The sequence below is a fragment of the Stegastes partitus genome, unplaced genomic scaffold (assembly GCF_000690725.1).
Source record: "Stegastes partitus isolate 25-593 unplaced genomic scaffold, Stegastes_partitus-1.0.2 Scaffold133, whole genome shotgun sequence".
NCBI classification, from domain to species: Eukaryota; Metazoa; Chordata; class Actinopteri; family Pomacentridae; genus Stegastes; species Stegastes partitus.
In genome coordinates, this window is record NW_007577864.1 from 41775 (window position 1) to 69068 (window position 27294).

Genomic DNA, 27294 nt, shown 5'->3' on the forward strand with positions numbered 1-27294 from the left:
CTAACTGGGCGTTGGAGATTCAGAGACATGGACTCATCTAAAGGCTAGCCTGCGCTGAGGGCTGTGTTTGGGATCCTCCTCTGATCATCAGTCAAGCCAGGCCTAACAAGCTCTAAGGCAGCGAGCCACGCCATCTGTGATGGGCACTGCAGCTGCAACACTCATAAACTCCACTGTGGATATGCAGGATGTGTCACTGCTCTGGATACAGAAGGGTTCACTGAGCTCTCATGGAGTGATCATTCAATTGAGCAATGTGTGATCAAATCAAAATGATAAACCCTCGCCAGATTTCAATGAGCGTGTAACTCAAAACACTTCGTTAGTTAAACACACATTCTGTTTGAAATGTCTACGTTACATGCCAGTGAACTAGCACACTCACAGGTAAGATGGAGACCTTGGGGAAGTTGTGTAAAGTTTCCCACTCTCTTCGCAGGTAATCCAGCGAGCCCACGAAAACTATAGGCTTTAGCTCATGATAATGGAAGTTGCTGGCTCTTAAAGGCATCACCAAGTTTCGCAGCCCCACTAAAGCGGACGTGACATCCCCAAATATACAGACCACTACATGGCCGCTCAGGACTGTCATGGAGGCTTCACTCCGGGTCTGCAGGGAACACAAAGGGGAAGGGGGAGAAAAAGAGAGAGGAATGAGAAAAAAAAGTGTAGACAGAGAAGAGAGGATAAGGCACACAGAGACAAACACAGATCCACAGAATAGACATGAATGCTTTTAACAGAACACTAGGCAATGTGCACGAGGTAACACATTCTAGACTTTGCTTAAAAGTAAAACATAAACTGTTATAAATCCACATTTAATAGTTTGTTAACCAAGCGGCTATGTATTTAATCACCCATCATTAAACTATACGTTACACTGACACATTTACATGAACAAAGGTTTGGTTAACCACTATTCTGTTTATAAGCAGTTTATTAGACAACCAGAAATAGTCATTTTACAGAACAAAGACGAAATGCAGACTTTTTCAAAGGGAAGCAGATACAGTCATACTGGAAAAAAATGCAGTTTGTAAGATTTCAGGCTCATACAGGACGTACTGTATGACTGGGATACGTTCATTAAAAAAAAGAAATGTATAAATAAACCTCTATTGTTAGTAATTTCATGAACAATGCGTCGCTTTTAAGATCTGTCACACCGGCTCCGTGCGCCTTTGATTGCAAATTTGGGCGCATGTTAAGTAAGTTAAACGATACTGTGTTATCATCTGATGTGAAACTATAACTATCTTATTTTATTAGAGGCATAAAGTAACGGAGCAATAAGATGCCTGATCTCATGATTAAAAATATTTGAACAATTTTGATTAGCTAGAACATTTTTTGGGGATCCAGCTAATGAAGAAATGTCCTTCAGACTCCCTCAAACTGAGTGAGAATTAAAGTTTAAGTCAATGGTGCGTGAGTCAGACAAGAGCAACGGACACCCTATACGTTACCGACACAGGTGAGTGTGATTTCCATTTTATATTTGATTTGGACACGGCTAACTGTACCCAAATGAAGTACGCATTGTGATAAATGCTTACAAACTGCCTTGGTAGAACACCTGAGCAAACTCATGCGTGAAGAGTTGAAATGCTGTTCACAGATCCTCGGTGGATAAATATATAAAAAAACAAACTCACCTTGAAACAACAGAGAGGCAGTGAGAGAAATTTCAATACACATTAGTATGTGATTGTGTTACTGCAGCATTGTGGGGAAACGATGGCTCCTGAGCATACTTACTTTAACTTCCTTTTTGTTTTTTTTTATTAATAAATATTCTATTGTTTGTTTTTTTTTTTACTGGATTGCATTTACAAAGGTCTTGCCCCACTTACCAGGATGACTTTTTCGATGTCTTTTGAAGGGCACCAGTGAAACATCCCTGTCGAGTCATACCTCTTCACGTTCATGTCCATGTTCTCAATTTGTTCATTTCCAGGAATTAGAAGAGGGTCGTGCCGACTGAAAAACAAAATACATATTTATGTCAGATCATTTTTTTGACTGTAACCTTGTGAATGTACCACGAAAGAGGTGAAAGACAACAAGAGTGTCTTGAGATCTACACTGTATGTTCACTCATCCCATTCTCCAACTGATAAACTTTCTACAGCTCTGCATACTGTAGGTCCCATAACCACCATATCATTCCACCATTCCTTTTTGTCCTTGATGTCAAGGCAGCAGAAAACTCAAAGACCCTGGTGCTCACAGTGGTACAGAGAAGAACAGCAAGACTTGAGTGCTACTGACTGAATGGCATGACAACACAAGGCCAATTATCAGCTTTTACCCTGTCTTCCAGTTCCTGACGCCGTGTGGCGCAAATAGTAAAAGCTCCAACAGGCTCACACTTTAAATATTTCAGGAATTTGCCCAATCATATTTTGCTTTTCCAACTGATGGCCATGAATGTTTCAACAGCATGTCACAACCAAACAGGCTAATCCACAGCAGTGGGCTGCTGAGTTTTATCCAGTGTAACACTGACCATGAAAGGGCTCCTGTCAGTCCTGTTATACCGCCTCTCCTGTTCTTGCACTTATTCTACAAGACATGTTCTCACAGCTCCTCTAAACACAATCCAGAAAATTTAATCAAAAACACTGAGTCAAGATAAACTGGAAAAATGCAACGCTTTTCCTCAACACAAAAAAAATGTTTGTTTAACAGCAATGCAAATTTAATTTATTTACAATTTAACCCAAATACTGAAATCCTTCGTTAAAGCAGTGCTATGCAGACTCCTAAAACAGGGAACTGAAGAGAGATAGACATGCGAGTAATATGGGAGAAAACATCTCAAAAATTTGACATACATCTCTCTCAGTATCACTCTCTCTATCCTCTATCAACACTGTCATTCACTGACAAGGCTTTGATGTTGTCTCTTCCTTCAACCTGCATTTGGATTGCATGCCATCGCAGGAAAAGTAAAAGTTTAAAAAAAAAAGGAAGCTGTCAATTAGCCACCGTCTCTCTCCACCTCTCTTTCCCCCCCTCTTCCCTCTATCAGTTAGAGCAGGTGATAATAACACTGACAGCATTTAGTGTTTTTACACTCAGCCTGAATCTTTCATCCAGAGCCGCGTGTTGCGCCAATCAACTCCACGGAGCCCCCCCGTCACTTCAATCTGCTCAGCTCTGCTCGCCTCCACACAGGGGCTGACTGGCGCATGCAGGCGGGCTGCCGCTCCACCTCTCTCTGCCAAGACAGCTATCTTTCACAGAGCTGTCAGCGGTGTGACTGGCAGCCTGTCACAGGCTCCACACACCTCCTTCTCCCTCTTCCTTCTCCGTGCCTCGGGTTGAACCTACCACAAGGCTCAGGGAGAGCAGACATGACGTCTGTGCTACAGGGCCACGCCCAAGGGATATCAGCTGCGGATGATACTGTGACATCCTCTGCAATTGGATGTGTGTTGTCAGTCATGACCTGTCAGGAATGTTTGTGGGAATGGTGTTAATTCCGTGGTGGCAACGCGGCTCATTAGCACGGTGACACATCGGACTGGCTACTAGTAAAGCACTGACATGGCCGGGCTAAATGTCAGCCAACAAATCACGGCAATTGAATAAATAAATTGCGGAAATATTTATTTTGCTACAGAGAGTTGCTGTTGATATTTTTTCCTGATAAAACTATATTCACAAAATTTCTAAATTGCAGAAAATCACAATGAATCAGATTGTAAGCGAATATCTTTCCCTGGGTGAGAAACAATCTTTTATCAAATGCACCTTTATGTAGGACAAACCGTATTTCCCTTACAGCACGCCTCACTCCAGTGTCTTACCCCCTCTCTTTCTTTCTAACTCTCTCCCTCAGTATATATTTGTGAGCTGAGTTATTCCAGTGTATCACTCTGCAGTCACAAGCTGGGGATGGGCGTGCTCCCCCAATCCCTCTCTGCCAGACTACGAAGGCAGCCTCTTGCTTTGAAAATTTTCCCCATCATGCAAACTGACAAAGGCATGCTTTTCAAAAGCCCACAGCCAATCTGTTGATCATTATTTATTTACAAAGGCCTTCAGGCTGCAAGTCCTGTAAAAACCATACTTGATACGTATGTTCGCTCTCTCGCTAGCTCTCTACTGTGTTTTCCCCCTTCTTGCTTGTAGAATAAAGTATCCCTAAGGCTACCTCAAACAATCACTTTTCATTGTGCATAAAATCCACCTTGTAAAGCACAACTGTTTAATATATATGGTGTTATATGTTGACAGGGGCAGCCGTGAAGGGGGGGCTGTGGACTATGATGGGTAATTTGATGTTCTGCTAAAGGCTAAGACTTGGAAAAAAATCTACACCTATAACAGAGGACCTGTCATCCCAGTACCCAAGAGCCAGCAGAATACAGAAGCAGCCCTAAAGCAGAGAAAACTTTGACACCGCTTTGAAGCGTTTTCAAAACTGAGTAAATAACTCGCAAGGATTATTATCACTGCGAGATCAAAGCGAAGATGCATATATTACATGGCAAATGGGGACCATCTCCTAAGCAGAAAAGGAAGAGAAGAAAAGGTTTTGTGCTTTAAGTTGGGCAAACTAAACAGCCTTTTAAACAAGCAGTTAGCTGGAAATGTGCCAATGCCTCGTTGTTTTCGTAGCAGTTTTCTCCCTCTGAGCAAGGGCATCTAAAATGATGCTCTGTTGCAAACTAGACTGAAGGGTATGACTCTGTGTTGAGCTAATGGTTTGGCAAGTGTGAAGGCTTATTAAGTCCTTGTTTTGTTGAGAACTGAGGGGGAGGCCGACAAGTATGCTGGACAAAATCACACAGGCATGCCAGTGCAGTAGGAGGATTGCTGCCTAAGGGAACCTAGCAGGACTAACATACAAAGAACTCGATCAGAATGTAAGGAAAACACACACACACACACACACACACACACCCGCGTAGTACAATAATAACCAAAACAGCATGTTTTATATGGAAACATAGAACAGAATGGATTTACTCTTTATTATACATTTATGCATAGCTTCTATTTGCAAAGTTTTAACACTCTGTAACAGACAAATTGTTCTTTTTTTGCTTTTAAAGATTTACATTCCATTCATAAAATATTTTTGTTTGTTTTTTTTCACCCACATAATTCAGATCTTGCAGTTTCTACTGCAGTGCAGCGCGCCTGAATAAACACTGATAGTGACAAGTGTGTGTGTGTGACAAAAAAAAAACAGGCCTTTCTTTAGCTTTTCCTCATATAAAGTCATAAAGCTGATGGCCTCAACACTCCCTCTCATTAAGAGACGAGCAGTGTAGCTATGAGTGTTTCTGTCCTGTTAGATCTTCGCCATGGCGCCTTTATTCCGCCGTCCCAATCCGCACAGCTCGGCCTTCCTGTATTTTCCTCGCTGTCGTGCGTCTCACCCCGCCTCGCAGCCAGAGGAGCACAAAAACCTACCCCCTTTTATCTTTCAAAATCAATTAACAGCAATTTAATTCCACAGGACAGGATAAAAGGAAGGTAATATTTGAATTCATACTTGATTGTGATGATACATCTCGCATATGGCCTTAAGTACCAGAAACGCTACTCACAGGGGTTCCCACAATAGAGGAGTAGCCTGAGGGCAAAGTAACCATGCAGGTCCCTCTGATTGGTTGCTGGTGTCATTAGTGCCAGCATTGTTTAAGTAGTACATGTGGACCAGACCGGAGGAGGTGACAGCTGGGACTTTAAAGCCAAGAGGAGTTTTCAAAACGGGCTCCTCGCAGCCGCTTTTCATGACAGAAATATTATTTCAGCTCTGTCATTAACAGCTGACAGCATGCCATCCTAAACAGCCAGAGCTTAACAGGGCATTTCTCCTCTCTTTTTCACTCACAGAGTTTCTTACCTCCCTCTTCTGCCACCCCTAATTTGCCCTTTCCTATCCATCCAAACTCCCACCATCTCACCATCAGCAGCATACGCCTCTGAAGTATCTCTCAGACACATCTCTCCTTCCCTTTTCTCCCTCCCTCCCTTCCTTCTTCCCTATATCTGACTACCTCTCACTCCCCCTTTTGAAGGCTGGAAGGAGAATAAAATCAGCGTCTCTTACCTCATCATTTTGGGCGAGCAGTTGGGTGAGTTTCGCATCCCTCCGTTGCGCTGCTTTTTTTTGGGCGAGAGAGTTGATGGATGCTCGTCTTCAACTGAAATAACATGCGCAGGATGTTAGAATAGAGACAGATGGTTTGAGGAAGTGTGCTGGACCTGACATTGAAAAAAAATAAATAAATAAAAAAAAATTGCCAACAATCAATCAATCATTGCAAACAAAGAAAAAAAAAAGAACTAAACACAAGAAAAGAAAAAAAAAATTAATAATTCAGTGTCAAATTGAGAAAATATATAGAAAGCATTAGTAACGGGACAATGGTAAATCTGAGAAAGGCAGGAGAAAACCACGGAGAAAAACCAATTTATGACCTGAAAATGTCATGGAAGGCTCACATCCCAAAACCCCCCATATTTTGGCTCTTCTAAGGTGCACTTTGACAGGGCCTACAGTGATACACTGCTGCGTCTGTTCACCCACTAAATTGTGCAGGTGGTTGGACCTCTAGCAGTCTGCATCAGAGTGACCGTGCTTACCTACACCATTAATTGCCATGTGATGATACAAGACTATCATTGTCAGTGGGGCACGGGCAAAAAGCAATGACAATGAGATAGAGAACGGTTATGGAGATGGATCTTGAGTGGGTGGTTCGTTTATTTCTTTTAATAAAAAAAAAAACTATCTGAACCCCACCCCATCACTCGGGGGTTCTTACTAAAGCGCACAATGGCTCTTCTACAGGTCTACCTCCATGCCACGAGAACATCGAGCACTCAGCACACATCGTGAAGGTCAGGGTACGAATTAGTGGACTATAAATATTGAAAGCAGCTAGTAAAAGCACATCATCCTCCAGTAGAAGAAGGTCAGAACTAGTCTTCCAAGTTTAAATGAAAAATAAATGTTTCATGTAACATTAAATATTTCATTTCTAAAGCTTTGGTGTTAAGCGTTGTGCAGGACACTGAACCACAGTCAAAATGTTCTTTTTCTTTTAAAGATTATTTGATCAGTTTTGAGTTCAGTTTCCTGTCAAAAATGCTTTGCTATGTCGAGAAACACAAGAGAAAAACACTGTTTTTCAAAACTTTGCTTGAGTCCCAGTCAGACGGAGAGAATGAGACGGAGCAGCCGGAGTGAGGCCAGGCCCGGTCGTCTGAAGACTTCAGTCAAGCTAACAGTAGTCTGATCTTCACTACTGTCTGTGAGTTTCAAGAGCGTGCAGACAAGCACCCAGATACTCTTTTCCAATCTACGCTCTTCCCAGCGCAAATGCCAAGTGCACCGTCACTTCAAACCCATATTAGTCCTTTGGTTAGAAATCAATAACACAGCATGATATTAGCGCAAATCAATGTGCAACACCGCAAGCCGTGACTATTCCAAGCATGTGGAATTTCATTATTGTCTGAGCACCCATTCTAGGGCTGTCACCTAATTCTGCTAATAAAAGATAAGAAATATGACTTTGCCTCCTAATAAAATGTCATTCTCTGACATTTCCTTTATGCAATTGGGCATTCAGAATAGCTAATATCACAAGCACTTTCCACTTTGCAAATAATTCTCTCTCTAATGTACTTTGAAAATACCACATCAGAAAATATGCATTCCCTGCTATATTATTTGACAGGCTCCTCCTGGTTTAAACTTAATTTGTTAACAGTAAAAAACGTAGCACTTCTCACTTACATCCACAACAATAAAATGAAATTCTTTCCAGCCACTGTGCAATAAAAAGCTCTTCCACATAAATATATGAGACTAAAACTTCAGCTCCCAAAGGTCAGTATCCTCAGTGCTCAGAGCTCACAACTCCTGCAACAATCCTCAAATAATATAAATACTATTTTGTGTGAATTCTAAATTCACATCTTATATTACTCCTCAGTTTGGAAGTCAACCCATGGTGACAGTAGCAGCCACTGCACTAGCAGGCGTATACCGTGCAAAGCAGCAGGAGCAACAACAGCAGCAGCTCCAGCAGAGCAACCATCATGCAGCAAAATGAAGGAACGGGACAGGCAGGGTTACTGACTGATGCATCCCGCTAAGGGGGCAACCTACAGTGCCTACTGTGACTGAGCAGCATGGCATTACTGGGGTGGTAGCGGTATTTCACCGGCAGACTGCGGGCCCGGTTCAGTCGACTCTCAGCCAGGGATCTGGCCGCCACGTCTCCTGGACCTGAGATACTGAGGCGCGATTGCGAGGGGACAGCCCTGGGCCCCGGCCCCATGGGGAGCAGGCTTCCTTTACGGTTATTAACAAGAGGGATGTGTGTGCCTGGATTGACCAGGGGGTCCTGGTTGGGGTGCAGGGCGTTGGGAAGGAATGCATTTGAGGTGATGGAGGTGGAGTTGCAGCCGGTGGTTTTAAGTGATCGGTTTTGAATAGATGGTCTAACTTCATCCATTACTGTCAAATAGTGGAGAATAAAAAGTGGGAGAAAGCCTGTATTAATTCTCATAAATTAGCAATTAAACTACAGTGTTTAAGTGCTGAAAAATAATTTATGTCATTTATGCCATGTTTATTTTAAGCTATATATTTGTAAAGGGTAAACAAATTCCACAAAACATAAATCAACATTTTACTGAAGAAAGTTAACCAGTCAATTGGTAAATAAAAAAGAAATTTACAAAATGAAATGTAAAAACTTTTTAACAAACAGAATCAAACAAAAGATTGTTTTTCTTTTTTTCAGTTTTGATTGAAATAAAAAAAATATATTTACATTTTTTTTAAAGTCATGCTGTAAAAGCAAGAATTACTCTAATTCTAACTGAAATGTTCACAGTGGCATTTACTTTGCATTTGTGACAAACATGAATTAATTAGAAGTCTTATATTTCTCATTTGTGCTACATTTTCTGGTTGAACAAAGCAGGGACATGACTTGGCGAAAGCCAGTCAAATCTAATCAAACATCGTCATTTCAAGCACAACATGTAGCACAGCACTTTCAACAAATATAAAACTAGGACTAATAATTTATAATATTACTAATTCAAAACCTTTAATCATTAAAAATGTATTGGACTCATTTTGGATTGTGTATAGAAATGTGCTTTAGTTGCAGACAAAAGAAATGCAGTAATTCTATTATCAAACAGGACAATTATAAAGATATTTTTAAACAGTAACTGCAGTTGACAAAGTGTCTAATAAGAAAATAAATATTCTGTTTATGTACACCTGATGTTCAGCCAGCCATCCCACAGCACTCACACACACACACAAACACACGGTCTGACTGTGGCTGCAGAGTTAACCCCCACGTTTGCATGAACTGAAGGGGTCATGGAACACTGCGGGAAGACAACAGAGGAAGATGAGTAAAATATCTGGTTGTAAAGTTGACTGGGAGAGGCGGAGCCCTTTTTCCTGCCTTTGGTGGAAGGGTGGTTTGGTTGGTTGTTTGGAGGAGAGAAGCATGCTTGGGTGGCCCTGGGCGATAAACAGACGTTTATCCCAGCCGTCAGCTGCCTCCTTGATTTACAGGGCGCCACCGATAGCTCCTGGATTCATCTGGCCCTTGTCAAACACGTGCAGCGTTACAGAGCATTCACCCGCCCTGGCAGGTCCACTGTGCACCCTGAACAACCCAGACGGCAACTGTCCCTTCTTGAAATGCTAATCACATGATGGTACTGTCCTGCATGCAAGCCTTATCAGATCGCCATGACCCAATGTAAACTAGATGATGAGGCGGAGGGAGAACAACTAAAAATGTTTACTTTTGTATGTGAGCTAAGCTGGCTTTGCCTTTACAGTGTTTGCTGCATGGGCAAGCTTTGTTCTTCAACTGCATTGCAAGTGCATGAAATAGCTTTTGAGGCCATGCACAACATGTCGTGTTGTTACGGGGGGAAAAATAAAACTGGTATTATGATTACTGCGATTCCTTTTAGTTTTTGCTGAAGTAGGCAGCCATTATCTCGAAGAGGAAACAAAAAAATGTCTTCAATATCAAAATGCTTGATAAGAACAAGTACATTAAATGAAAATATGCACATAAAATGTTAGAGGTGACAAATAACATTTCAAAACTAGAATTTATTCTTAACCAGTAACCAGTAAAAAAGTAATGCATTTGATAATTATTTACCAAAGATTTACCTATATTGCAATCAGCTTTGAATCGAACGCCAGTCTCTTTTTGGCTTCCACTGTTCCCTGGTGTTGTAGCGCCATCTGCTGCTACATGCAGCACAATACAAAAAGAATATTTCATGGAACTCCAAGGCGTTATCAAACACAAAATAATTTCTTTTCAGTTGCTATAAATACCAGGAACTCATTACTTTAATGTCCTAGCAACATATGTTGAAATTATTTAATGATAGTTAAGTTAGAATAAAGTCTCTGTTTGAATTAAACATTGAATTTAACTGGTTTAACTTGTGTTTAAGTTCACATTTTGCCTCCTTGTAAGACAAAAGACAACAGCATTATACTCTAAAGGAATGAGGGACAACAAAGCAAATACTACAGCAGAGCATCACTACTAATTATGTCACATGACATAGTGAGGGGGCTACAGTCTATACACAGGTCTGGAGCAGAATGGAGAAGGACAGAGAAACACACTTACGTGATCTGACATATCCATTATACTTATATTTGGCTGAGGAGAATGCAAAGACAAGTGGCAGGTCACACAGAGGGAGAAACGATGTAATGAAACAGACACATTAGGAAACAGAGACATCAACATAAGAGCGGTGGATGGAGATTAAATCAAACGTAACTCTGAAGTACTACCATTGAAAGGCGTATGAGGGCATCAACCAAAAATAAAAGGTATAAATAATTTAAATAATGGCAAAACCCTAATGGTGGTGCTGATTAAAGTATGGCATGATGGCACAAAAAAGGCAGACAGGTGAATGAATGAACTGTCCATTCTCAAAAGTGAGCCATGCTTTTAGGAAAGTGTACTAAACCTGTAATGAGATGTAATGATGGTCTAATGGCAGATTTGATTAAATTTCACACAAGAGCTAAAATTGAGGTTACACAGTTTGAATGGTAGATTCAGCAGTCTAACTCATTAAAAATTCATTAAATGCTTAGAGTTTTTTTTTGCATTTTTATTCAAACATGATGGGCATTGTGAGGTCTGTAGACAGGACAAATAAAGCCACCATGAGAAACAAAGACAAAAATCATATCTGAGTGCATGTAGATATCCAAAACACAGACAACAGACACTCGCTACTCAAAACAGCAGCGCTTACACGGCACTAATGCAAAGAGACTTGATCTTCACATGCAGTCCAGATGTCTTGCACAAATAGAGATTTTAAAAATTGGGAATTTCCCAAACACAGGTTTAATGGTGCACTTTAAAGTCTCTGGAGCTGTTCTTTAAAAGGGTTGACCAAGGTCTCCACTTATGCCAGTGCTGTTAATTATCCAGGAATTTCAGTTTGTGACCTTGACCGAGGAGATTTTAAAGACTGGTACCACTATAACTACTAATGCAGTGGGCACTTGAACTGAGCTCTGAGCTGCTGACACTCGGCACTCTTTCCCAGAGTCTCTTCCAGCAGTAAAGGTCACAGTGAGGGCCCAGGGCTGGCCTATGACACAGATCCTCAAAAAGGGACCCACAGTGGCCCTGGCATCTGTCTCTAGCAATCTGCCCGCACCGCAGAGGCGGCAGACTAACTGGCTAGCATCTGGGGCGTAGCGAGGCGGCATAGGACAGAGGGTAGGGGGGGACCAGGCCTGCCTGGTGGACAGGAGCTGTCAGGGCAAGTTTGGTGACGGACCAGCGGGGCTGGGAAAATGAAAATGCAAACATAATTTCTGTGTCAGGATAGATAAGGTCCCCAGCAATGAGCTGCAGATTCACACACATGCATAGACACAGAGATAGAAGTGCATGTTGTTACGCACACAAGATGTGCGCATACACGCACACACAGCCCCGAAGGTTGTGGACTAGCCAAAAGCATCTCCCTCGCCCGAGGTCCCCAACCCTTGTCCATGCCCCTGCTCCATAAAAAGCCTCAGTCTCTCCATTATATAAACCACATTACAAACCCTTCACTGACTGAAGCGTTTCCAAAGTGATGATGGTCAGGTCACAAAGAAAGCCCATATGTAGCTGATTAACAGACCGAAAACAAACTTCTGAGTTAGTGAAAGAACTCAGCATAACTTCTGAGGTAATATGGTAAAAGTTAAATTGACAAGAATCAGTGTGCACAGCTACTCGCCTTTGCTCTCTCTGCACCTCTTTAGTTACACAAGTGTCCCCCTTTTACTCAGGATTATGTCTTATCTAACTTTCTCACATCTTTCCACTCCAGTCATTTAAACTGTCTACATTGCGAGATGGCTTTATGTCTAATCTGTAGTAACAGGCTGCAGTTATTTAGTAAGCTAATTAACTCACAGTTTGCTGTTTTTAAGGGTTTATCTATTTAATCAAATATCACATTAGTCGCATAAGTACTTGAATGAGTGTGTTAAAAAGGCTATTAATTAAATAGTGTGTCATTAAGGCCATAAGAGGTTTATGCTTATGCCACCATTAAATTGGTGTCTGCGTCACACTGTGTGGTCTAAATTTGACTTGCATTCATTAAAGGAAGGCGCCCGATCCAAGGAATCAATTACAAAGTACAAGAAAAATTCGGTTCAGATGTACAAGAGTATGAAGTCATCATGGATAAAGATGTCTTATCCTCTCAGTCTGGTGGAAAAAAGAGGAAATGGGGAGAGGAAATCCAACAATCCCTGACTGACAAAGCCCAATGCACTCCTTCTATAAACTCACTTTGTTCAGACAAAGTCAGAGTTAAAAAGGGAAAGAAATCTAAGACAGAGGAGGCTGTTCCTGAAATCCTACAGGGGGTTGAGGGAGAAGTGAGATCAGTAACCATGTAATGGCCAGTAATTGGTACCGAGGGATATCAGCGCAGGCCCAACTACAAGAGGCCAAGCCAAACTCATCATGGCATGTTTGACACTAATCTAGGCTGAGTCGGCAGACGGTGGGAGAATGTTGAGAAGGAAATCAGATCTGTATGTCTGAACCCAAGGCTTTGATAGCTAGGCCTACTGCTGCCATGTCTAATTGACAGACAATTTAGTATTTCCCATCCACTCAAAAGGAAACCAGAAAGAAGGGGATCTTCCAGGAGCCTCAGTCCTTCTACCTTTCCGTTGTCAAGCCAACATGGCTTTTTCGTTGTTCTCTCTCTTTTTTTTTCTCCTCCTCTTTGCTTTCCCCTCATCTATTTTCTTGCCCTCTTACCTGCTGAGCAAACCCTCTCTATTTTCTCCATCTTCCTGTTCCACCACCCTTCCCCTACTCTCTAAACTCGTCATAAACTATTAAGAATTGCAGGAAAGAGATATTAATAGTTTACCTGCCTGAACTGAGGTCACCAGTGAGAACACATATTAATACGTGTGCCCTGCTCCTCGTTTATAAGACTCGACATGACTGGTGTAAATCTTCAAAACAGTATTTCATGTGTGATTTTCTCTTATCTTCAGCATGAAAACAAAACTTTAGCGCAGTTGCTTGGTAAGTCAAAGGCAAAAGAAAATGTGAAACAAAGGAACTGAAAAGTGTACAAACTGAAAAGTGTTAACTCAGAGGTTCGTAAGGGTCTTCAAAGTAATATAAGACACAGTTTAACAAACGTAACCGTTAAATTGCAGAATAAAAACCTTTTGTACCTTTTTTTTTTTTTGCATTTGCATTTGCAGACATCTTACCTTATACAGTAAAAAAAAAAAAACACATCAAACACCACGCTCCAATAGTGACGTTATCACACAACTGCATGATTGATGCAGCATGCGGTAGCCACATGTCTAACACCTACAGTACTGTACAGCAGCACCACAGAGCCACACCATCACTTACCCACCACACACAGGACACTCAGAGAACACAAATGTCAAAATTATAAAAGACAATCGACCATAGATAGATAGATAGATAGATAGATAGACAGATAGATAGGTAGATAGATAGATAGATAAAAAAACAACAAATTAGTGAATAAACAAAAATCAAAAAGTAAATTCACGTAGTCTACACGACATATGGAGTCACAATAAACAGATCACACCACATGGACGGAATTACGGAAAACCCACGGACACGTAACAGTACCTCTGTTACAATACACGGAGCACACACCACAGACATGTAACAGCATGTGTTGGGCGGTGTAACTTACAGGCACGTAAAGTGGTTGCGCAATCATGAACAGAGACAGAGGAAAGTGGGTAGGCCCTCTGAAGGGTGTCCATGTTACTATGTACACTGCCTGACATGCAAGAGCAGTCTTGCTCTGAACGGCCGCAATCAAAACAACATGCCAGTTTCATTCGTTTGTAGACGGACATCTTGGCTACAGTCATGTTTTGGGATGAGAGGAGAGGAAAAGCAGCAGGTTAATGGCAAAAGGAGAAATATTCATCTAGGGGAAGTCGGAAGGTAACTTCATCAGAAAGTGCAAGCCTTAGCCACCTGCTCCCGCAGACTTGAGCCCCGCATTACACATTCCAAGATATATTTATAGATCCAATTACTTTTACCTTAACGAGTCGTCCGCCAAATTTCATTTTCATAATTTTCTCGTCTGAGAAAGTGTCACCAAATCGGACACATTATCAGTGTGTTAATATTAATAATGGCATTTAAAAATTGAACTATCATATGCCAGTGAGTTATTCCTCATTCATTGTTTGTGTCAAGAGGTCAAGCTGCGTGCTAAGGCAGTAACAGGTCAAAAGGCAAAATTATAACAGTGGGAAAGAGGGGTGAGGAGAAAGGGGAAAGGGAGGGAGGCATTCGGGAAAGAGAGGCATGAGCAATGTCTTCAGCAGCAAACCTCATACAATGTTTCATACATTTGTACATCCTCTATCCATTTCGGCTAAAGGAGTGGATCACGTACCTGTATCCCATCATGCAGCTGTAGCGGCTCTGTCCAAGGCATCGCACTATTCTACTGGCTAGACTGGGCGATTCATGCTATATTCAAACCAGCAAGTTTTCACTGCTCCACTCCCCAAGGGGACTTCACTCTAATGTGCATAAAGGGTGTGACTGGGATAAATAAGGTGTTACTCTACTGTATAGAAATATGCATAGATGTGCGCTAAAGTGTCAAGTATGTCTTTGTTCAAGTTAGATCATTTGAGGGAAGAAATAACGCACAAGTCCTATTACAATTCAATACACTGAGTGGTTTTGCTAATTTATTGGTTTAATATGACATTTAGCTTATTTCGACTAATGTTAGATTAAGTAGTAATGACTGAGTCAATGTGGTGATGACTGTTTACCATCATCATTTGCTTAATGCAGGTACTAGCATGTTTAAATACAGTGTGTTCATAGTTTTTGATCTCTATGCAGCTCAAGTTTATTACTGTATACCTCTATGTAAAGAATCCTGCATTGCCCCCACATAATATATAATTCCTAGCTGAAGCAGATTGGACATATTAAGGGAAATACATTTTAACATTTAATTAACTGTTTGTTTTTCACGTCTAACACACTACTGCTGTGTGAATTCAAAATCAATGCCCCGATGACTGTTTCATCAAAGTAACCCACTGATGTTTCTTTTAAATTATCGTCCTCATACAAAACTGGAAATGTGGGCATATAAAAATAGTATTACGCAACATCTTAACTATCAGTGTGGGCTAAAATACTATAAGCAGCAACTTTCTGTCTCCGTCTGTGTGTGTTTGTGCGTGTGAAGCCCTGAACCCTGAGGGAAGCAGGAGTGAAAGTCCCCAGAGTAGCATCCCTAGATTGCTGTGACTCTGGGCAGAAACAGTCCCTGGTCCCCATTCTCTCATTGCCAAGGTGCAAACAGACAGCAGGCTAATACCGTCTGGCACCTTTACAGAGACACTTTCAGCATCTTTGACTCCGACTCACATCGGAAAATAAGATATTGAATGAAGTAATGCTTTTTTTTAAAGCTTCTGGCCAACGAAAGAATGGGAAACGCAGATCGTAACCCATAGGATGAAGGCATCAGGGACTGTTGTATCCTGTGACATGCACATGTGCCTTATGAGCATGTGAAAAGCATGCAGATTTTTTTTTTGGTTCTGGTCTCAGCAACAAGGAGAGGTACAGAGATAACTGTTCACAGTAATGAAACAGTTTTGGAGGGCATGGCAGACAAGTGCAGTGAGGCATAAATCAGATCATGCTGAAATTTCTTAACTTCAGAGCTGTTGCTTGGGCACTCGGACCACAGTATGTATGTGTTACAGTGTAAATTTCTGACACGTGGAAGGGGAGCAATGGAAGACACAAGACACACACGCACACACTGACAATGTCTTTTACTTCTGACTTCACAAATACCCAGATTCTGGCCTAGGAATTATGAGGTGTCCGTTTCAGGGCATTCCCAATTGAAGATTCAACATGATGGCTACCCTGATAAACTGTCTGCATGGGTTTGATTAGTCACCAACCTCCTGGAATCCACCAAGGCACAGTTTTACTTAAACAGAAGCTATCAGGGTGCTATGTTGAATGAAGGATGTCCCAAAGAAAACACCATTCTGTTTATGGATCCTCCTAAAGCTTCCTTATTCAGCAAGAGTGCAAGGAAAATGATAGTGTTGGCTCAAGAGTTGGACTTTTGAGCGATATCTAAGACTGTGCCCAGTGGGGAGCCGCAAAAGACTGTTTTGTTTGAAAAGCCAGACGTTACGCACAAACACTTAGCCCTCACCAAACCCGCATGTAAACATAAAACATCAAGGACTACAAAATGACAAACAAATTCAAGATGATAAATCTATAAAACACTATATTAAGTTTCTGATTTAATGTATTATCCAGTTCACAGAAACACATCCATCTGGTCCTTGCATTTTTGCTGAACAGGTTTCAGGGGATTTGAGTTTCCTCTACAGACATCACCATTTACAGTGTTCTATTTGTTATTCCACAGGATTATGGCAGAGCACCACCATCTAGTGGCAACTGAATACTATGACAATTAATACTGTGTATTACCAGTGGATTTTTCACCCAGTGCAGTGAGTTAAACAAAAAAAGGGCCCAACGACTGTCCAGATTTGAAATGCACAAGACTGGTGCAGTGACATTTCAATTCTGAAAGGAACTGATGATCTCTGAAACCTCAGCCCGAGCTGGGCGAGGGCCCAGAGTTTAGAGAGGGGCTGAGATCACAGCGCAGTGGGGCAGGAGGGGAGACCAGATTGTTTTGATTGTGTTTTGGCAACCTCGCTCGTTAGGATTTGAAGAACTTCCCACAAGGACATTTTCTGCTCTCTGGAAAAAAAAAAAAAAAAAAAACAGCCGCACAAAACTTCCTTTGACAGAAAGCAGATCAATTTAAATCTCAGTAGTTCTTGTTAATTTTCTTCCCCTTGTGTTAGCGTTCGTAAATCTACGATTACTGTATCGCGTTTCAGATTTTTTTATTGTGTTCCTTCTGTACTTTCTCGGAACACGACACTTTAAAGAGGTTAATCACGGGTTACGACACAATGCTTGTAGCAGAATGACTTCGGAATGCCAAATGTGAATTTTGGTGATCAAATAGTGAGCAGAAACTGCACAGCTCAAAGGCCACATCCAATTAAGTAACACTTTATTGAATTGTCATTTCCAGCTAGTCAGAGCATCGGCTGACTGGGCCGTTTGAGGAGGACGCCTGATGCTTTTGTGAGTTTTTGATTTCTGCTGTTTTGGATTTGGTCTGGTCTGAGCACAGTGTAGAAATGAGAGGCGAGGAGAGGGATGCAGAAGCTACACTGGTACATGCAACATAGATACAATATACTATTTGCTGAAGTGGAAGGAAAAAAAAAAAAACACTTGCACTGCACTCTGGGTAATAGGACAACCCATTTTCTTTTTACTCACAATAAATCACTACCAGTGAGTAGTTAAAATAAAGTGGTGTTTTCCAATGGCAGCAGGGAAGGAAATACATCAAAAGTGTGTCACTGGTCATAAAGAAACATGGGAAAAAACAACAGAAGAGAACAAAACATGATAGAACAGAACATACAGTGTGACAGAATTCCATTGCAGTAATGGAACTGTCATCTTTCTAAATGCAACTCTCTTGTTTGCAACAGCTGTAATAAGATAAAACATAACGCCGTGTCCGTCACCGAGAGTCGGAGACATGAAGATATTGAGGAAGCAAACAGAAGTAAACAGTTTATCTAAATAAAACTTGAGTGTGAAAGGCCTGTTGATTCTATTGAGCTGGCAGAGCAAAGAATTGTCTGAATAATTGAAATGACACAGACAAAAGAAGAAACTGGAGGGGTATCTATTTTAAAACCAGGCTTTGTGTATAACAGGCTGTTTGCTGTATCTGCCTGTGACCCTTTTTTTTTTTCTGGAAATAAGGAATATTCACCTGAATTATTTATCCAGTGGCTAACACGTCCTGACAAGTGACTACTGTGCATAGGTCAGGTTACATTCATGTGCCATTCCTGCCTTAACGGCAATGTTACATGAAAGGGAGAGAATTATCACTTGACAAGGGCGTTAGTGTTGTAAAAAAAGTCTGAACAATTAACAGTTAGCAGCACATTATGTCTGTGACTGTTCACAACATGTGTGTAAAACCCATCAGAGCAGTGACTGAGCTCAATACTCTCATCAAGAGCATTTACATGTAAAAAAAGAACGTAACACAGTGGGACAGATGCAGTAATATTTCAAATACGACAGAGAAAAGATCATTGCCTCACACAGAAAAACATTCAGTGGTACAAATCTCAACATTCTGGTTCATACTGCACATGTATACTTTTACTTTTCATGCAAGAGAGACAGAATTTTTTATCTGTGCAGCTGTCAATTAATGCAATTTCAATGTTTTTTTAAGTTTAACTCCTTTAAATTCCAATCACTACTTTGTATTCTCAATTTGCATAGATAAAGTAGTGATTCAATGGTTAAGCTAAAACAAAAATAATACACTTAAAGATGACAACACCTACATTTTAACCAGGAAACAAAAATGCTTTGACTGATGGTTATACCGTCAATGGATGTTATGGAAGTTTCAATGGGACCCATATTAAAAAAAACACTTTCCTTAGAGTATAATGGTGTGACAACAGATATAATGGCGATAGAAAAAACATCAACAGTTCCACAGTACAGAACAACAATGACACAGTGAAAGGCATAATATTACTGTACAAGTATAAAGTGACAGTGAAAGACCCAGGGGTAGGTTTTTGGAATTAGAGGAAGGGAAGGAAGGAAGGGTGCCGGTGGGGCCACAATAAACTACTCACGTCTTTTGCAGCCACACTTCTTGATCCGTTTGGGGTCTGTGATGTCATCATGACAAGCTTTGCAGTAGAAAAATGCTCTAAAGGCGACACAGTAAAGACGTTCAGTGCTTAAAACTCACAAAATGCCCATTTGTACATGATTAGCGACAAGATTACCTCTTTACTTCTTTGGCATCACTAGCGATAAAGAATCCCAGTGTTCCCTCCTGCATCTTGACATGGTTGCCCGGGTTGATGAGGATGCTGGGTAATCAGAGACATACAGACACACAATGCTCATTAAAGTCCGCACAGCGCTCACTTCATGCACACAACATGCTAATCAAGAGGAATGGTACACACACTTGTTGAAGCCTTTAGAAGACCTGGTTTGCGATTATCTGTGTTTTTGCATAAAAGGTTTTTTTTTCCCTCTCTCTGTTGCGTTATCACTATGTGTCACTTATCGTAAGCACACCTGCTTTTTTGTGGGCAATTTGCTGATGTGATACTCACATGAATGGACAAAATGTACAACAATATGATCGCACATTGAATTTTAATTCTTTTCTTTACAGAATGGTGTTGGATTGCCCTGGGGTGAGAAGAGGGGACAGAGAGGCAACAAGTAAAAAGGGACACGGGCAGAAAGAATTAAAATTATGGCCATGGAGTGGTTTTTAGTCTCAGCATTCAAATACACTCATCTAGTCGAAACAAATGTTATGATGCCCACTGAGACATGGCTGCAGTACAGAGAATGTACAGTAAGTGTTGTTATCTCGGTTAGTAGTCGACAGTGAGATGCAAGGGAATGAACAGCTCTTTTCTCTTGTCAATACTAGACTGGTGTCCAGTAGAGACTCTACTGTAGTCTATGGGACTGCTCTGGGTTGAAATTTAAAAAGTGGAATAAGTCCCCTGAGAAGCAGAAGTAACTTTGCTGCATTAATAATAATTACAATATATGTTTAGCAAGATTAATATTTAGTTAATTTGGGATTTTTTAAAAACTACCTTTCTATCTAAATACACAGTTATATTAATAAAAACATATTACAGCATTACAGGATGTATTACTCACACTGAGTGGGACTCAATTTATTACCCTAAGCACTTGAAGTGATTGGCTGTATCATTCCCCATTAATTAGACTAAGACAAAGAGGAGACACCACACACATATTCTATGTGCACACACACACGCACACACACACACACACACCCTGGTCATTAATGGTTACCTGTGGGCAACAATCATCAATGATGTGAGTGTGAACTAAGATATCAAAACACCGAACCCACAAACCTTAAAAAGGATTACACTCCTTCAACATAAAAGCCCAGATGAAAGATGATTTCCATTATTTTCGTCTCATTTAGTCCTTCTATTTTAAGTTAAAACTTTTGCAAACTTTTGACAATAATTAATAAGAAAAACTACTGCCAGTGCTGCTACTGGACAATGTCTTTTTAATGGCCTTGATTCAAATCTATGTATTTTAAATAGCTGTGGCATTTTAGTAATGGATTATTAAAGACTGTTATTCATCTAGACTCAGAGCAGAAGTGAAGCAGCGTCTAAGAAAACATCTACATCTTTCCTCTGAGCTCTGGAAAAAGGTTACATTGGAGAAAATAAACAAAAAAAAAATTATTAAGGGAGCAATTGAATCCATATTGGGATGTGATCAAATCGCACCACTCATGCAGATCAGATTTTTCTTTCCGCACTGTACGAAGTAAAATAGCATCAAAACATTCACTCAGATTGAATGGCCCCCAGAGAAGTAAACAGGCATTACACCTGGCATGCTCTATAGTGAAAACAAAAATAAAAAAAACAAGAAAGAAACCAATCAAATCAAGACAGTTCCACAAACATTGCTGCCCAAATCTGAGATTTTTACAGGTGTGTCTATCCAAGACATTTTTTTCTTCAGTCGGGTGCAAACTGGCGAATAGAAGCTTTAAAAAAAGAAAAAGCATCAAAACCTCATATTGTGAGCAACAAGGCAAGCATCACACACCTTATGTGATGGTGTCATAGCATGCAGTTACCAAACAGCATGAAGAGGACAGTAATCAAACAGAAAGGCATAGCCACTGCAGTACAGGTATAGGGACAGGTACGTAGATGCAGACGGTTGCAGTAACTTCTGTGCAGTTGGATTGTTTCTCAAACACCAAACTGACAGGAAGTGACCTCACTTAAGAACATCTACTCGAGAGACGCACGAGCATGACTGTACACGGTGCCTGGAGACGCACAGAAATGCACACGCACACGCAGACACACACACACATCCGCGCACAAACTCTCCTTCTCGAGGTAATCACACGTACGCAGACGCACCGACATGCACAGATGGGTATACATGTAGAATATGAGAGGGTGATGGAATGCAAAAGTGAAATGTGGGACACGTAAATTTAACTGTGGTTTTTGGATAAACCTAATGCTATCCAAATTCAACTGCTCCATGCCTTTCCTAGTGTGTGAAATGAACAAAAAGAATAAATAAATAAAAGATTGGTGTGGTGCTGGTGGTGTAATAAAACACTGAAAAAGTAAAGACATGCTGTTGTATCAGCCACTGCCGATAGCAATGGCAGATAATCAATTTGTTTCAAGATCAAATCCAGTATGTAGAACAACAGATTATCAGTGCTCAACGACACCACATCTGATGTTTAACATGTATGTAAAACAACCTCCTCACTGATTCTGAGGGAGAGAACCACAAAGCGCTGCTCTGGCAATGATTTCAAAACACCAATGAGTGGAATACTTAGTTTGTCAAAGCTAACATACAGTAAAGTAACGGCTGAGCAACACTGGAAAAACAACTGAAAGTGAGAGAAATCAACTAAGCAAAGGATTTGGTTCAGGACAAAACTGAAAAAGATCAAATAAGAGGTAGATATGGAAGAGGGTGAGTGTTTGGCCTTGGTACACCGACAACAGCAAAGACAAGGAAACAGCACTTCTACAAACATGTCCAATTTATCTATCCTCTCTTTGCCTGCAAAGAAGTTAGTGCATTAAGCACAAGGGACACCATAAAAAAAGGAGTTCGAAAAAGAGGCCTGTGAGATAGTGTTTGGAAAAATATCCTTGGGGAAACTCCCAAAGTCAGAAGCTTTAAACTGGTGGAGATTGGGTGGAACTTTGGAAGTAAGATAAGGTAGAGGGCATACCGCTTTCGGCTTCTGCAAACAACAAGAAAAAATCTCAAATCAAACAGTTATCATGAACATAAAAGAAGAGGAGAATATAAGTGTTGCTAATGTTTCTCTATTTACTAGCTATGGCCTTATACGTGACGCAGATATAGAATTCATACAGTTCCTGCTTGTCCAATGCTGAGGTCCCTGCACCTAAAAACTATTCTTTAAGACTACTGCAAAAAAAAGCTTTTGTAAGAGTGGTTATCCTTTGACGAGTGCTTAAATGGCACAGAATAAAGTATAAGTGAAACGAGGACCACCAAGTAATACGAATTCATTTACACGGAATTACTGTTAACTCGCCTTTCAGCTATTAACATTAAAAAGTCCAAATACATAATTTTCTATGCAATCTTGTCAGTACACAGAAAAAAAACATTAGACACAGGTGAATGGGAGAGGGTGGGTGGGATTTGGCAATTGAGATTACTGTAAGAAAAACAGTACTTCCTGTTGTTATTGGCGATAGAAGCAACACTGATGTAGAGTTAGTGGTAATCATACAGAGTCGACAGGGACACAGTAGAATCGAAAAGTTGAGGAAACACATGACATGGAAATCGAATGTGCAGCAAATTGGTTGTTTAGGTGTGAAGGAACGGTTTCTCTGGACTGACAAAAAAAAGAGCTGTGACGTTTCGGCAAATACATTTATATCTGCGAGGTTTGCAAAAAAGCATCTGAACTGAGAATGTACACTGACCTCTGCTAAGGACATACAGTGTTATCAGTCCCATTTATTTGTTTGCCAAATATCTCATACAGCATAGAATTGATTTGGTTTCTGCTCATTTTTCATGTAATACTGCACATTAATAAAAAAAAGTTCTGGCCTACTCAAATGGAAATTAAACATTGTGACCGTGCAGCCTTGGCAGAGGTATGTGACTCTCTGAGTGTTCTCTAGTTGTGTATAGTCAGCCTTTGTGCCACCAACTCATATTGTAACACATATTGGCATGCTATCGCTCGAATGTTCACAAAACATCAACAAACGTGACATGAATATTATCTGTGATCAGAGCTGCAAAGAGGACTTGAGGAGAAAATGTAAGATATTTCATTAGAAGATTTAAAAGATCCACTTGAAGCAAATCAGACAGTGGTTACCAAAAGCTGTACCTGATGTTACGGGAGGAAAGATCCGCTTTACAAACCTGCTCTCTCTCTGCTCAGACTTGTATTCAATGGCAATAAGCAACAGCTTCAGCTTCACGTAACACAGCCTGTAAAACAAGTGCAGTCATTAGAGAAGAGCAGTGCACTGATGTGTTTAAACAGCTTTGAAATTTCGCATCCCCACAGTCCACTTTTTCTTAACGTCTTTCTTTCTTCACTTCAGTATTCTGAGCTACCTACCATTGACAGTGTGCTTGCTGAGTGGGGGGGGAAGAGTGATACTTACTCGCAGACAGTGGGGAAGGAGAGGCCTACAAAGGCACTGGACAAATACTCTGTGTACATCTCATTAGCCACTCCTTCAAGGTAATACTTCTGCCATGTGTCCTCCTCAATCTGACAGAAAAACAAGCACGGAAATGTCACATGTGAGGATTAAAAAAAAAAGAAAAAAAAAGGAGGGGAAAAGAAAAAGCAACACTGTTTTCTTTCCAATAGCGGACCAATGTGGTCTGCAGATGTTCCACTGCACAACATCAGCCCGGTCATTATAAGCTGATCCATCATCTTTATGACATGAGAACAGTTCTTTGATAGAGGCAAGCACCTCTTCAATTCTGAGCCACAGAAACACTGAACAGATTCCACATGAAATGTCACAATAAAATATGATGTGCCAGAATGACTGAAAACACACTAATGGAAGTCTTTCTCTGGACAAAGATGTCAAAATTTCCCAGGGAATGCACTCTTTGATAGATCTAGTCCATCTGTCAGCAGAAAACGTACTGCATCCACTTATGTTAACCTCAAATCCAGTCCCTGCATAAATCATCCCATGTATTAAAATGCAATGTGAGAATTCATTCATCCATATTACTTCAGTCTGTTCAGATGGACAGACGGGGCGAGTTAATCCCGTCCTCTGTGTTACCTCAATGAAGGACCTCATGGAGAAGAGGTTGGCTAGCATGGTCGACAGGCCCTGGGCCAGACAACTCTGGGCAATGAAGCCTGCCTTCAGCTCCGCCAGACAGATAGCATCGTCACCTTCCTTCCAGTTCCAGCTTGGAATGTTCAGCAGATGGGCCTTCATCGCATGATAGACGGTAGATAGAGGTCACAAAGCACAGAAAAAACACGCAAATGAGTCATGTTTCTTAAAGGTACAGTTCAACATTTTAGGAAAACCTTTAAGAGTTTAGGAAGTATGTGAGCAGTGGACCCACCAAGAGGTCGACACATGTTGCTACGAATTACCCGACGATAAAACCAACCACTTAAATACCCCACACAGCTCCCAAGTAGACAAGTTTATGAGTTAATCACTGTCACAATCGTTCTGCATCGTGAAGATTAGCAGCAAAGACGAGGTGATGCTACCTTATACACCACAGCGCACCAGGACATCTTACCTTGTTGTGATATTGTAGCATCTGTGTGATTATTCTGATCTTGGGGTGGTAGTTCTTGATGGAAATGACCCTTAAAAAGACAAGCAGACACAATGAATGAGGAAATGCAACTCTCATCTAGCCACCGATTTTAAAAGTCCAGCGGATGCAGTACCTCATGATGTTTGAGGCGTCTTCTGCATCAGGATCTGCACAGTATTTGTTGGCAAGGATTAGGCAGGCATCTGCTGACTCGATCTGTGTGTGAAGAACCAAAGAAAGAAATGTGTTAACATTCGTGTGCATGTTAGGATTTAGTAGCGCACACACTGAGTGCTTCAAACAAATTAGTCGGTTAACTCTGGCCGAGACAATACAGTCTGTCATTCCTCTCTTTTGTCTCTATCTTTTGGTTTAAAATGGTTGTCCAGATTATGTCATGTTGTACGATTTTCCTCTGCTCACTTCTACCATCAAAAATTATTTTTATAAACAGTACACCCTGAAACTTGCTGATTTACTAAACTAAATTTTATTCTTAATCCATTTTAATATACTCAGTTCAACAACCACTGTCTACATCTCTTCAAGACTCTTGTCACCAGTGGTACCTTCACTCGCGCCAGATCGTGAGGGTTGAGAACAGATCCCTGGTAGAACTCTACTTGGGTAAAATGACGTTTGAACAAGGCTTCCAGCTCAAGATTAGGGGAAATACTAGCACACAGAGAAAAGAGGACAAGCGTTAGCTCATATATGGATACCTCATATACAGTATGTTGTTCAGCGCTAACCTACATGTGGAGAGAAAGAAAAAAAAACACATCACTTACTTATGGAGAAAAACAATTTCTACATTGACATCATCCCTGTCCTTGTGTAGGAAGTCTTTGAGGAAGTTGGAGACACTTTCGAGGGTAATATGACCACAGACCACAATATGCCTGGAAGGGGGGAAGAAATCATCTTGAGTGGGCAACATAAATCACTGCAGACACTGGCATGTCTCCCAAAGATAATCAGTCAAACCAAAGCACTGTAACATCTAACTCAAATATAGACTGAAAAAAAAATCTATATACATGTCAAGAAATGTCTTTTCAAAGCAAACAAGTAACTGAATTATATCTTTTTTGCCATAAAAGTGAATATTTTCCCCCATGTAATGAAAGTGGTTAAATTCTGCACGACAAGTGCAATCAAACACTCAACTTTGAACCACTTTAGAAAATCTAAGATATAATCATACAGCCCACAGTGGTTGGATTGTCATCCGTTCTCAATATAAAAATTGTCCCTTCGGCCAAACCACCCCTTTGTGAGCTGAATGGATGTTGACAAAGACATGTACATCAATATGCTCATGCTTTTATTCAGAACATTACTAAAACTCTCAAAGTGATTTGGAGGCCTGTGGTTGACAAAAATTCTAAACAGGACCTCAGAGTATTTGACAGGTCCCTGGCAGGATTCAGTAGTGCATTACAGCACGGGGATCTGTCAGGCGCTGCACGGGGCTGATTACAGCCGTAAGGAAGTAAGAGGTTCGTTTGGAACCGTTTTGGACAGAGGTTGCGTCCCTGTTTGTCCTCTGACTGCCCTGTAGAGGGATCAAGTTCAAAGGTCAGCTTCATATTTATGATTGAGGCGAGGCTCACTTTGGGCAGTTTGGAGGGTCACTGTCTGTAAAACTTGTGGTGCTTCTGTAATCGTCATATTTTTGTGTCCCAGATCTGAGTTACAATTTCAATTCCTGCATCATGTATCGGTTTTTGTTTGCGAAAGTTTTCTGTTTATTTGATATGTTTTCAGCAAGTATCATCATTCAGTAGTTATGATTTAATATAACCCCACAAATGTGGATTCAAGACACTTTGTTAGTTTAATTTGCACTGTGGTAAGTTGAGCTACCCTGCCGGAATTAAAGTTAAATGTCACATCTGAAGTCTTTTTGCCAAACCTTGCTCAGTAGAATCCAGGCCGTATATTGACATGGATTAGTGTGGACACTCAGCAGACACCCTAATTACCCTATGGAGACCTGTAAGGCAATCTGTGTAATGACAATGGCCTTATCCACTACTTGATGTGCCAGGAGACAATTGAACCACTTTAGTTTTGAGTGTCTGGGTACTAGACAGCTTTGCACTTAACACTATGGATTAAGTTACTTTTT

At 40.8% G+C, this 27294-nt stretch overlaps 1 protein-coding gene across 1 annotated transcript in view; it reads right to left on the reverse strand.

The window, feature by feature from the left end:
- Window positions 1-27294, reverse strand: part of kcnma1a (potassium large conductance calcium-activated channel, subfamily M, alpha member 1a) — a 146322-nt gene that overhangs the window by 18343 nt on the left and 100685 nt on the right. The window contains exons 10-22 of the mRNA XM_008278792.1: window positions 25952-26062; window positions 25730-25835; window positions 25294-25376; window positions 25140-25209; window positions 24659-24814; window positions 24011-24120; window positions 23763-23831; window positions 19553-19639; window positions 19397-19473; window positions 14293-14466; window positions 6077-6170; window positions 1857-1983; window positions 386-610 (exon numbers count right to left, since the gene is read on the reverse strand). Coding sequence (XP_008277014.1) covers window positions 386-610; window positions 1857-1983; window positions 6077-6170; window positions 14293-14466; window positions 19397-19473; window positions 19553-19639; window positions 23763-23831; window positions 24011-24120; window positions 24659-24814; window positions 25140-25209; window positions 25294-25376; window positions 25730-25835; window positions 25952-26062 — 1489 coding nt within the window. The remainder of the gene's footprint in view (window positions 1-385; window positions 611-1856; window positions 1984-6076; window positions 6171-14292; window positions 14467-19396; window positions 19474-19552; window positions 19640-23762; window positions 23832-24010; window positions 24121-24658; window positions 24815-25139; window positions 25210-25293; window positions 25377-25729; window positions 25836-25951; window positions 26063-27294) is intronic.